An 11,879-nucleotide genomic window follows, 5' to 3' on the forward strand; every position below is an offset into this window, starting at 1 on the left:
CAAACCCCAGCAACTGCTTCAATTCCCTCAATAGTCGTCCTGGCCTCAGTCCTCACGAAGCCTTGTGGATTAACCATAGTGCCTGGAGATCCTCTGACCAATCCAAGGACCCATTTTGTGAAACCAAGCTTCTTAACAAAATGAGCTGTGCTACGAATGATCTTAATTACTCTAGGTGAGTTGCTTCCAAGCATGTCATTAATACGCTTAATGCTAGCATGTAACAGTAATGGTAACCTGGAACTCGTTAGTGGAACTCATTGCTATGGCATAAGCAATATCGCACAATATTTTCGGTTGTGTTCTCAGAACGTTTCACAATGAAAATCGATTGCTATCCAGAGGTGCTTTTGAGCTGAGACTTTAGTCTACAGTAAATTCACAAAACGGAAGGAGTGAGAATGAAAGGATGCAAGCTTGAAACATAAATAAATCACTAAAACCTGCTTAAATGCACCTGGTGGAATTTGTGTCAGCTAAGAATTATATATGCATGAACAACTCCTGAACAAACAGAAATAAAATAAAAATATATGTGTTAAAATTCACAAAACAGAAGAAGTAAGAATTAAAGTATGCAAGCTTGAAACATGAAAAACTAAAACCTGCTAAAGTGCACCTGGCGCAATTTGTATCAGCTAAAATTTATATACGCATCAACAACTTCCCAACAAACAGAAATCAAATCAAAATATGTGTGTTGCATAATGTGTATAACTATTTGTACAAACTTATAACATTGTCATTGCTTTCCTTTATTTGCAGTGTCTATGCACCTCTAAACTGTGGGATCAATGCGCCTGACTATGCAGAAGTAGACGCTCAGAGCATGACAACTTTCTACAAGAAAGACCTTCCCTCAATCCCGGAGCCCTATGCAACAACTACGTTGATAGACCCATCGCTCCAGAAGAGCCTAAACGGTTCTGTAAGTAAAAGATTACTGTCGCATTATTTTATTCAGGAAGCGCTTATGTCTGAACTATTTATGCTAAATGAAAGGATGTTATGCAAGAAAAGTTGTCAAAAAAATCTCTAACGTACTACGGAAGGGCTGAATAATTCTTGAAAAAGGCACATTGTACATTTACACAATTTTGTATAACAAACATGCGTTATGTGTATGCGTATACATTTCTATAGGTTTCCTTTAAATATATCACACATGAGCATTGAAACAGGCTGCTCTACTGCTTTCTATGTTTTTTTAACTTATATCGTAGCATCCTGATTGCGTAATATTAGAAAGGCACACCAATGATGCCATTGGGAGGATTCTGGTGTAATGGTATTTCAGTTCTGATTGCGCAGACGAGATATATTCTCAAAAGGTGTCACAAATATTGCCAGATTGCGGAGGACATCCATACGAACATTTGAACTATTTTGTTTGGAAACATTGTGAAACGGCGTCAAAGGAGATATTAATCGTAAATAGGCTTATTTATATTAAAATACAGTAACTTAGTTGAGGTAGCAAGTTCACTTTTGTGAGACAAAACATTTATAGCGCTGCGCGGAAAACTCAACTGTCGTAAGACCGACATTTTTGGCATGGCTTTCACGTCAGTGGATTTCTTCCTACCCGGCTATTATCGTACGCCGTTTTTCAACATATTTTTAATGCATCACTATTGAGTGCAACGTGTCTTGACTTTTAATATGCGAACCATCTTGTGGCGGAGTTCAAACCGGTGGTGTGCGGCGTGACCTCCCTTACTGCGTCTACGCAATCCCTCTCCACACGCCTCCGCTCATCCTCCCCATCTCCGGTCCCCCTCTCCCCTCTCCCCTCCCTCTCTCAACGTCCCCTCTCTCCCTTCCTCCTCTCTACTTCCCAGCTCCCCTTCCCCTCTCCGCTCCCCCTCTGAAACGCGGGCTCGACATGCCAAAACGCCAGGCACGTAGCCAGGATTTTTTTTCGGGGGGGGCCCAAAGCCTAAATGTTCGAAAGAAAGTCTTTCCACGGCAAAAAGAAAAAAAAGTTGCCCAGGCATATAGAAGGCTGGACGAATTTCGGGGGGGGGGGGGGGGCCCGGGCCCCCCGGCCCCCCCCCCCCCCTTGCCTACGTGCCTGCAAAACGCTGCTTCGCATCGCCTCATGGTCGCTTTTAGCGGGAGATGGTTTGATTTTTTATTGTTTTTGCTGCGGATATTAGTCTGCTTTGTCAAGTCCAATTGCATGAACTTGAGACCGTTATTTGACACGATGCCAATAGAATGAAGGGTGTTTGCTAATGTTTTTTTTTCTCACAGGCTAAGGATGCTCGCAGTGGGAGCTCTGCCGAGGAAGGAAGCAGGAAATCTGAGAAGGCATTTGACCTAGAGCTCGCGCGTGCGAGTGAAGGTGAGAACTTGTCGTGCGTTTAATTTTAGCTAAGTGATTACGCAAAAGAATTGCTTAAAACAGCTCTAACGTGAGCAGGGCATGCTTGAAAAAACATAGCACTTATTGTTTTGAGGATTTTTTCCAGATGGGATTACAGATCGGCTGTTGGAATCTGACAAGCTTGCCAGTCCAGCTAGTGACTCGGGAAGCTACACAACAGGTAAAGGTTTTGTTTATGATACGTCATAGTTCACGTCAACTCTATAAAGCAGATAAATTTGAACACAAGAGCAACTATTTCTACTGAAAATTAGATTACAGTCATCTCAACTACGAGAGATGCCATGCGACTGTTAGCGAGTGTGGTCACAGAGGCAATACATGTTGAACTCTTCCGTATAGCTTTCTTTTAGTGCATTGAAATTATGACTGCAAAACGTTGCAAGTAAAAATAATCCATTTCTGTTTAGTGATTTTCGTTACTTCACTTACTGCCCTGGGTTGGTTTATTTTCCGCATTTTTTTATCTTGATGGGTGTTCGGAACTTAAAACAATTTTTATTGTAATAATGTCTTAACGGTTATTATGGCAGTTTTCATGTAACTGCTCATTATTTGTACCACTTAATATAATAGCTGAGCTCGCCCTGAGAAACAATACAATGCATCCAAACACAGTCATATCGCGCAGACTAACTCGATGCACAATCACTGTGGCCAAAGACAATGCGTTAATAGAAGCACTTTGTAGAACTCCATGGCGTCACTGTCGTTTCAGATGAGTATGGAATGCCAATAAAAAAGTGCCGCCAAAAATTTTCTCGGGGAGGGTCTTCGTCTAAGGGACCAATGATGAATTGGTCGGAACTTATCCCTCCGCCACCTGAGCAACCACCCAGTGAGGCTGGGTCTCCAACAAGTACTCCAGCCTGCCTCCGAGCGACGCCACCTCGCAATGTGCAACTGAAGCAGAAAGTGAGTGCTGTTTGAATAAGTGTATAAAATATAATGCATGCTGTCTAGGCTCTGCATTTGAAGCTGTAACCAAGTGGCATTCAACAGGTACCTATTCCAGTATAAAATTATATTTATAAGTATTTCGTACTTAGCACATTAATTCGTTTCTTTTCAACTTGAGATCTGCCTGCGTGACCTAGGGATGCCCGTCGTAGCTGTTGTGCTATGTCACTTTCAAGAGAAGCACCGGTGTATGTTATATGTCACATTTTTGTGAAAACATCCTATATGCTTACGGCTTTTATGTAAGGGAAATTTTAACGCGGCTTTCGTATGAGCTATGAATAAAATAACGCGTTTATATAGAATCCTTCAAGGGCTTTATGGAGGGTGGTTTCGATTGAGGAATATTTGTGTATATTGTACGACTGTGCATAGACATACGGGACATTTTCCTACTAATGCATCGAAGAGAGGTAGAAGCTAAATCTTCTTATTATGCAGCTTCTTATCTTCTTAATAATGCAGCTGGTAAATAAAAGAAAGGCTCATGTTTGCGGAGACTTTGTAGTTCACTGCGGCGTCCACTGTGTGCTTGACCTACGAAACGAAAACCTTTTCTCACCCCTTGTTCATTTTGTCACCTTTTATGGTTAAATATATTATAGCACAGCGAACGATTGTTTCATTTTTCAGCTTCAGATAAATGGAGCACAGCCAATGTCCAACATGAGGGGAGCGCACGGTCAGCCTCGAGTAGAAACGCACTCTCCAAGAAGCACTCTCAACCAATCCAGCAACAGCCTAGGAAACTCCTATGGAGATTCGTATGAAAATGTCCCGCCATTCTTTCCCAAGGGACAAAGGTCCCTTCTCAAGCCGCTGCAGCCTCAGCAGTCACATCGGCAGCAGCAGCAGCAACAACAACAGCTGTTCAGCAACCCTTTCATAGACAGGGGAGTGCAGTCGTCACTACCATCACTCATCAATGAGCCCCGTTCCTCGATCCCTGCTACAGAACCAACAGGATATCGGTTCGGTGCCGCCCAAGGTAAGCATGAACACTGAATGCCATTGAAAGTGTTATATAGTATGCTCATGTACCTCGATGAGCGAAACAGTCGTGTGCTTAACAAACAATGAGCTTCGCATGTGCGTCAACAGAAGAATTCTGATAATGAACTGTTGCACCGACTCTGTTGGATTAACTGCTCTTAAAGGGACCAACAACCAATTTTTATGGTGCCCATCATGTTTAGCGCAACGGAAAGCTTACCGGTGAGAGTGTCTAATCACGGAACGGTAACATGGAAAGCGCCACGAAGCATTTGCAATCAAAATTTTTCTATCTGCGGTGAATATGAAGTCCTAAACACAAGTGACAACCCATGCCGCAGACAATGAGCGCGACAGCTGTTCGTGTTCGAGTGCGGTGGTTTGCTTAACCCCAATTAAACACTCACCCGAGGGGGTCCCTATTTCTTCTAACCTCCGCTCTCACCTCAACGTACCCCCAATCCCGAAGAATATCCACCCTTTGCGAGACGAGAAACGCAGAACGGCAAGGGCTCGGGCCCTCGAGAAACAGTATAGCGAGGACCATGACGTGGTCTACGTGGACGCAGCGGAATACGCGTCAGGATCCCGTATGGCCCTGGCGGTAGCTGACAGTCAGGCAAAGCTTCTAACGTCGTGCTCAATCATCACCAATTCCTCCACAGAGGCAGAAGAGGCAGCCATCGCGCTTTCATTTGTTTCTACATCTGCCTCCACAATCATAAGCGACTCAAAATCAGCTATCCTGAACTATGCCAATGGCTTCATTTCCCGCACCGCTGCTCGCCTACTACGCTTCTGGCAGCCCCAGCGTTCCATAACACTCGTCTGGACGCCAGCACATGCCGGCCTCCCTGGCAACGAGGAGGCTCATTCCCTAGCCCGAGGTCTCACATTCCGGGCAGGAGAAATGGAGCCCTCTCCACAGGCCGAGGAGCGCCTGCTCTCCTTTCGAGATATTCTCTCGTATTATCGGGACCAACGAAGAGTATACACCCCCCCAGCCCCATCCCTAACCATAGCACAGGCCGCACATTGGCGACGCCTACAAACTCAAACTGCTCCATACCCCATATTACTAAACGTCCGATACCCAGACCAATTCTTCTCTTCATGCAAACTTTGCGGCAAACCAGGAGATTCCTACACATCCTCCTCACATGCCCCACCTTCCCTCATCCCCCATCACCGGCTGTGGCGGTGTCTTACTAGGAGTCCATCATGACCAGCACTTCTGCTTTCGATCAGCGCCGGATCATCTCCTGCGCGATGAAGAGGATTGCGCTTCAGGGACTTTCCTTCGCTTTGTAAGGGTGCCCCCTCATATTGAGGGAGCACCCACGTGCCATGAGGGGGCTGGGCCCCCACGTTCACACACTGGCAATAAATGTTTCTACCACCACCGGTGGTTTGCTGTGCATCCGTGCACTCCGCGCGCATGCGCCGCGACTTGACATGTTTCAATGGCGACCGCGAAGGCAGCGCCGCTTCTCACCGTGCAACTCCTTTTGCCTCCTAAGCAGCACAAAATAGAGCAGGATAGATAATAATATACATACTCTAATTTTCAGGACTAATTATGGCGCGCATGACAGCATCAGACTACGTGACTACGTACAGGAAAAAGTGATCGGCTCCATAATCCAGCTTCAAGGCTCTTCCGCTAGGCTGCGCGACATACCGGTTTTTGTTAGAGTTACTGTATATGCTACCTTTAGGTAGCAGCAGTTGCGCATCTGTCTTCCAAACGCCGCTAGCAAACCATGCATTGCGGAGAAGCTGATGCTCAAGCCAATCTTTTCATTTTTTCGACGCCGCCGCTGCAGCGAACTGAATTAACACCATTCATCGATAGCCACTGTTTATCGCCGGTATTCGACACACAGACATGTTAATCGGCGACAACGGTAGGCATGTCGCCTGCAAAAACGGAGTGCGACTTCACCGCATAGCTTGGGTTGCTAGCCAGACCTATGCGCAACTCTGCTACCTAAAGGTAGCATATATAGTAACTCTAGTTTTTGTTACTTTTAAACATGATTTAAAGATTTAAACCCTATTCACAAACGCGAGAAGGGATGCTGGAATATGTCACTATACTTCACTGTCTTTCATTTTTACCAGGATCTGATCACACGATTGTCGACCAGTTGTCGGTCTCTTTAAAGGGACACTAAAGAGAAACAATGAATTGGTTTAGATCAATAAGTGTGCTCGGAGACTCTTGTGTAGTTTATTTCACCACCATAGGTTTAATATTAGAGGAGGAAAACCAAGTTCAAAATTTCATTTTAAATTTCGCGCCGAACTTTGTAATTCGTGACGTAAGAGGTTTTCAAAGAGCATTTAATGTATTTTGGCGCCACTGGCTCGACGAATTTCCACAAACTCGTTATGTCAAGTCTCTGGCCCCCTCGAGGACAATGTACTTCGATTTAACCGATTAGGAACTACGTAGGCCCAAGCAGGCGCCGTCAAAAATATGTGACGTCACGACAATGGCGCGGGAATTCCAAGGTGGCGTCGTCACCTGTATTTTCCTTTTGCGCGTTTTCTCGCTTATTAAGCGTCTTCTCGCAGCAAGCATGGTGTTTTTGGTATCGTGGACGACTACTTTACTAATGCGAGAAAAATAGTTTTGCTCTTTAGTGTCCCTTTAAGAAAACTCGCAGTTTCATCGTGTAGAGCTAGGACAGGCTGTTCATTGTGCATCATATGTGTCATAATTGTGTGAATGTAAAATACGAAAAGCTCTAATGTTTACCCACGTCAGATAATATTGTTTCTTTTCTTGTAGGCTATATCTACGAACCAGCAAATGCTGACTCGGATGTGGAGTTAATGACACGGCCTCGATCGATAGAGTCCAGCATTGCCGGTGACACGGATTATGCTCCAAGCCATGGTGAGAATTTGTAGCCACAGAATTTAGTATGGCTTGACCATTTACGAGCTAGAAAGAGCAGAGCTTGGGAAAACCTGGAGGTTCATGGACTGATAGCGTCGGTACGTGTTTCATCTTATGTGCAGATAATAGACTTAAATACTCTTAGAATTTCTTCCTGCGAGGCAGCATTACCATGCCTTATTGTTGGCTGGAGTACAGAGCTCATGTTCGGTTGTCGTAGAAAATCAGTGTTATTGCGGTGTTATTTTCCTAGAATTATTTGCCTGTTAGAACCAAGAACTGTCATTTACCAAGCCGGTTTAGACGAGAGTAGTGCCCTTGAAAACATAGACGGTTCTACAGATTTTAATAAATGTACGTCAATAGATGTAGGGCCAGTCTACGTGAAATGTGGCCTTTGGAAGTGCGCTGTGAAGTAAAATGCAAAGAGAGAAAAAATCATATTTTTGCCTCAGTGAATGCTTAATGTGACAAATTGGAATGTTGTACGATGTAAGCCTAGCGGTTAACTCATTTAGCCTCCGATCTTGCTTAACTCGACAAACCGCTAGCGTAAAGAAACGCGGCCGCTGCAGCGATCGGAACAACCTTCTGGTGCCTATATCTTCAACGCTAACTGAGCTGTGAGAACGTTGCACGTACAAGGTATGGGCCGTCTGCCGCTCCCGTGTCAAGACAGGGCGCGCGCGAGCGCGTCCGGCCTTTCTTAGTACGCCAGTGACCTGCTGGAGCCACACAGACCCGCCCACCCTACCTCTGGCATAAGGCGCCCCCCTCGCCCTCATAGTCCTTCCGCGCAAAGGAAGACGTCCGAAGCGTTTCCTTTCCGCTTAAGCCGCGATCGTCGGCCCGCCCTCGCAGAACATGAGAACGCATAGAACGTAAGGCGTGCTGAGTGATGTTATGACCCTTGAACTCTGTATGGAACCTCCACGGCAACGGCGCCGATGATGACAAAAACGCGCCCGGCATGTCCATGTAACCTGTTATCGTAATAAAGGGCGACGGAGTTCGTCATGTGAACGCAAGTCCCATCGATCTGGCAGATGGAAAAACGGAGAGAAGGAATGCCGCTTGCGGAGGCTAGCCGAGGCAAACGAGGAGAAAGGCATGGGAACAGGCCATTTCAATTCCTTCTAAATCTTCCAATAGCAAACAGAGCCGAAAAAATCCTATTGACAAAAACGTTCTCTAAACGACGCCTTACACCCTCCAACAAGTTTTGTAGAGGAAGGATGTAATAATTGTTAGGAAGGCACATTTTATAAAGTTGGCGAAAAAAAAATGCACGTATGAGATTTATGGAATCGACGCCGTTGACAGGCGCAGACAGCAGTACATCATCAAGATAGACCTCGCGTGAAGAAACAAAAAATAAAGAAATCAAAAAGGTATAACCAAGACAGAATGGCTGTACAGCAGTAAAGCACTGATTATAACAGACATTCTATAGGGTGGCTAATGGCCGCCGCAACGAAATGGGAAGCCAACAAAGATAATCGCCATCTCGTGATGGTCCTTTAATGTTGATCCTTCATAACTGGCCCGATGAACAGCTTCTGCCAGAGGTGCCCAAAAATTATTCTGACTGCATCAATACACAGCGCCATCGTGGGCCAGCACAACGGAGAGGAGCAACAGCTCTTGCACCAGCGGCCGTTCCAGCCGCGCAAGTTCGTATGACGACCCCGTCTACAACGAGGTGGACTTTGCGAGCGCCGTAGCACGAGCCGCACAAAATGCTGGTTTCCAAGTCAACGGCTCAGTCATCTCTACAACGACGCCGACGCCAGAGCAAGGTCAGTTAGCTACGACTTTGAGAGAGCCTCTCCGTACTTAACGCCTGAAATGAGATTAGCAGCGATAAGGTTTGCTAGCAGATAGTTACCGTAGATAATAAGAGGAAATTACGAGGTGACACACCTGTGCTAACTGCGAACTCGGGTTATTTGATAAAGAAATGTGTTTAAGAACGAGAATGATGTTATTTTGAGTTTGACAAAGCTCGTACCAGTAAACGTACTCACGAGATTAAATCTTCGGCGTAAACTTAAGGGCAGAATGAAGTAGTTCCTTTTGTTCTACTTTAAACGGAAGCATGTGCTGTCTCGTTATTCTCCAGGTGCCAAACGCGGCGTCCCGAAAGACAGCATAACCAGCAAAATCAAAAAGTCACGAACTTGCCGCTGAATGCGAGCAAGACGTTAACACATCAGATGAGGAATACTGGTAAGTATGACAGAATGAGAAGTAAAAGAGTTCCTGTGGCCTGAACAAAGTTATCGCACAAAAAAATTTCCATGAACTTCAATACCTACATCTTTTTTTCAGAAACACATCCCCAGAATCAGCTTTTCTCTTTAAGCCTGCCTAGTCAGAGGACGTTAGAGGACCAGCGTCCTGAACACGATGAAAATAATCAGCCTATGCAAAGCAGTGATGGTAAGCACTCTTATGCGCCCCATGAATATTTCGCATGGCTTAACTGGAAGCGCATGTAATGTAGGGAGAATGTGAAGTGGTTTATTCATGATGACTAAGCATTGAAATGTCTTTTAGTAAAAGATACCAACTCATTATAGGCCCAATTTGAACGAAGAGCAGCAGCGTAACTGCAAAAAAATATAACTAAAACTGCACATGTCATTGCCTGTTATTGAAAATAGGCGTTATGCAATTCTTGATGCTATGTATCTCCACGATAACTGGTGAGAATATTGATTGCCTGTTTCCTTTTTCGCTTGGCGCAAATGGTAACAGTTACATTATGAGAGTTACAATATGAGAGTGAACATCTTAAGTGGCGCGTTCCCTAAAAGTCGATGATGTTCGGCGGTATTTGAAAAGCATTCAATTGGGCATATTGTGTTAAGCTTCATAATACACTTCATTATGAGATCAAAATGCGATGCACCCATGTATTTATACTTTCGCAGAAAGAAAACAACCTTTGGCGCTCATAATTCCCGGGATATGTTTAGGGCAACTACGCAATAGGCGCCCGCGCATACCAGTGATAGTATATTTGCATAACAGCTACTATCTTTAATATTAATGAGTGTTTGTGCGAACGCTCCTAATTGAGCTAACCATTATAGCGCACTCGGCTTCCTCTACCTACATACTTGCCTTTTTCCTGGTTGCGCTATTGAATTCCTAATAATTACTTTGCTAATTTTACGTTATCATTGACATGAATGCACCTGCATTGAGCTGGCTATTTCTTTATTTATTTTTAGGCGCACCATACAAACCACCTAGCTTCCACATTTACCACGATCCTCCACACCTAGTGACACCTCCTGGAAGTGGAAGAAAGCAGTGGAGAGCAGTGAGCCGGGATGGAGAAGTCAGCGCTCAGATTTTAAGGTGAGGAGTAAATAGCCACGTCCCTTTTCATAATTGTAAAGCTAGCTTTCCTGCCATGCAGTTTGCCCAAGTAATGGCGGCTAGTCACTTACTGCAAACAGCGTGTTCTAGCGCATTTTGCTTACGCTATGACGTGGAAAATGTAGACTCGGCTCTCTTGACATAAATACGCATAATAGACAAGCCTCAGCACGTGCAACTAGGACCTCGTCTCCACTCTAAGCAAGTGAGGTGCCGCCATTAGTTGTTCAAATATGCAGCGCAGAGAAGCGCACTTGCGGATTATGAAAAGGGTCTATTTCAGAACAGCGTTGTCACAGAGCGACGTTTTTGTAACAGAAAATTGGCCTAATACGTGCTAGAAGGCTTCCTTATCATGCTCTGTAGCCTGCATAGGTATGAAGGCATGTTTTCGAAGGTAGTTGAACAAAATTGAGAGCAGGAAATCCGGCGGTATAATGAGATATCGAGACGAGCTTAATCGTGATACAGAAGCATCGGTAAAGACGAAACACGAGCAATGAAGGCATCATTAAACTAGTTTGCATACATAGAAATCTGGATGGTCCATGTAGAAGTTTAAGTCTGAACTTCAGCTTAATTATGAGCCCGCATATTACATCAGCGTTCTTATGCAAGAAATTCGGCGATCCACGGTCTCAAATGCCATAATACCATGGAAAGCTTCACGGAATTCCTTTTTTTTGCATGCTTCCAGTGGCCATTTGTACCATGGATCTACATGAAGTGTGTCATTTCAACACGAAAAAAAAAGAACGAAAGAGACACTTCCGTTCCGTCGAGACACAATGGCGGTCCTGCATCAGGACCACCGATCAAGATCCTGCCACGTACACACGGATGCAAACACAAGAAGTTAGTGGGAAATGCTGTGTAAACGCGTCGATGTGACTTGCCAACCAAGTTCCTTCCGTTGCTGTCTGAGAAGCAGCTCACTTCAGTGCGTCAAGTCCGTCAAAGTATGCAAGTGGATGTGATGTGTGCCAAAATGGATACGCCATGCAATAATTAGAAGAAAATCAAGACACCTCGGGCATCAAGCCTCCCGTGTACCACAGGGCGAAGCTGGTGTGTTTGTGTTTTCGTGCGCGCGAGTGCTTGTGTGGTGCGTGTGAACTTAGCAAGAAATGTAAAAAATTATATATAATGCAAGATTTTGTTTTGTAGATATGCACGCGCGAAGGCGATCGCAACATTTTGTATGTGCTGACTTCAATCCTGTACAACGGTGGACATCGT

General features: G+C 44.9%; 1 protein-coding gene across 1 annotated transcript in view; it reads left to right on the forward strand.

Annotated features, from left to right (window-relative positions):
- The window catches only part of LOC119394266 (protein sax-3-like), a 198,354-nt gene extending 186,853 nt beyond the window's left edge, over nt 1-11,501 (forward strand). Inside the window, exons 16-25 of the mRNA XM_037661549.2 lie at nt 11-175; nt 766-928; nt 2,257-2,347; nt 2,475-2,549; nt 3,108-3,304; nt 3,983-4,337; nt 7,140-7,247; nt 8,855-9,049; nt 10,490-10,619; nt 11,338-11,501. Of these exons, the coding sequence (XP_037517477.1) occupies nt 11-175; nt 766-928; nt 2,257-2,347; nt 2,475-2,549; nt 3,108-3,304; nt 3,983-4,337; nt 7,140-7,247; nt 8,855-9,049; nt 10,490-10,619; nt 11,338-11,365 (1,507 nt within the window). The 3' untranslated portion in view covers nt 11,366-11,501. The remainder of the gene's footprint in view (nt 1-10; nt 176-765; nt 929-2,256; nt 2,348-2,474; nt 2,550-3,107; nt 3,305-3,982; nt 4,338-7,139; nt 7,248-8,854; nt 9,050-10,489; nt 10,620-11,337) is intronic.
- Nucleotides 11,502-11,879: the final 378 nt, after the last annotated feature.

The sequence above is a fragment of the Rhipicephalus sanguineus genome, chromosome 5 (assembly GCF_013339695.2).
Source record: "Rhipicephalus sanguineus isolate Rsan-2018 chromosome 5, BIME_Rsan_1.4, whole genome shotgun sequence".
In the NCBI taxonomy this organism is placed as follows: Eukaryota; Metazoa; Arthropoda; class Arachnida; order Ixodida; family Ixodidae; genus Rhipicephalus; species Rhipicephalus sanguineus.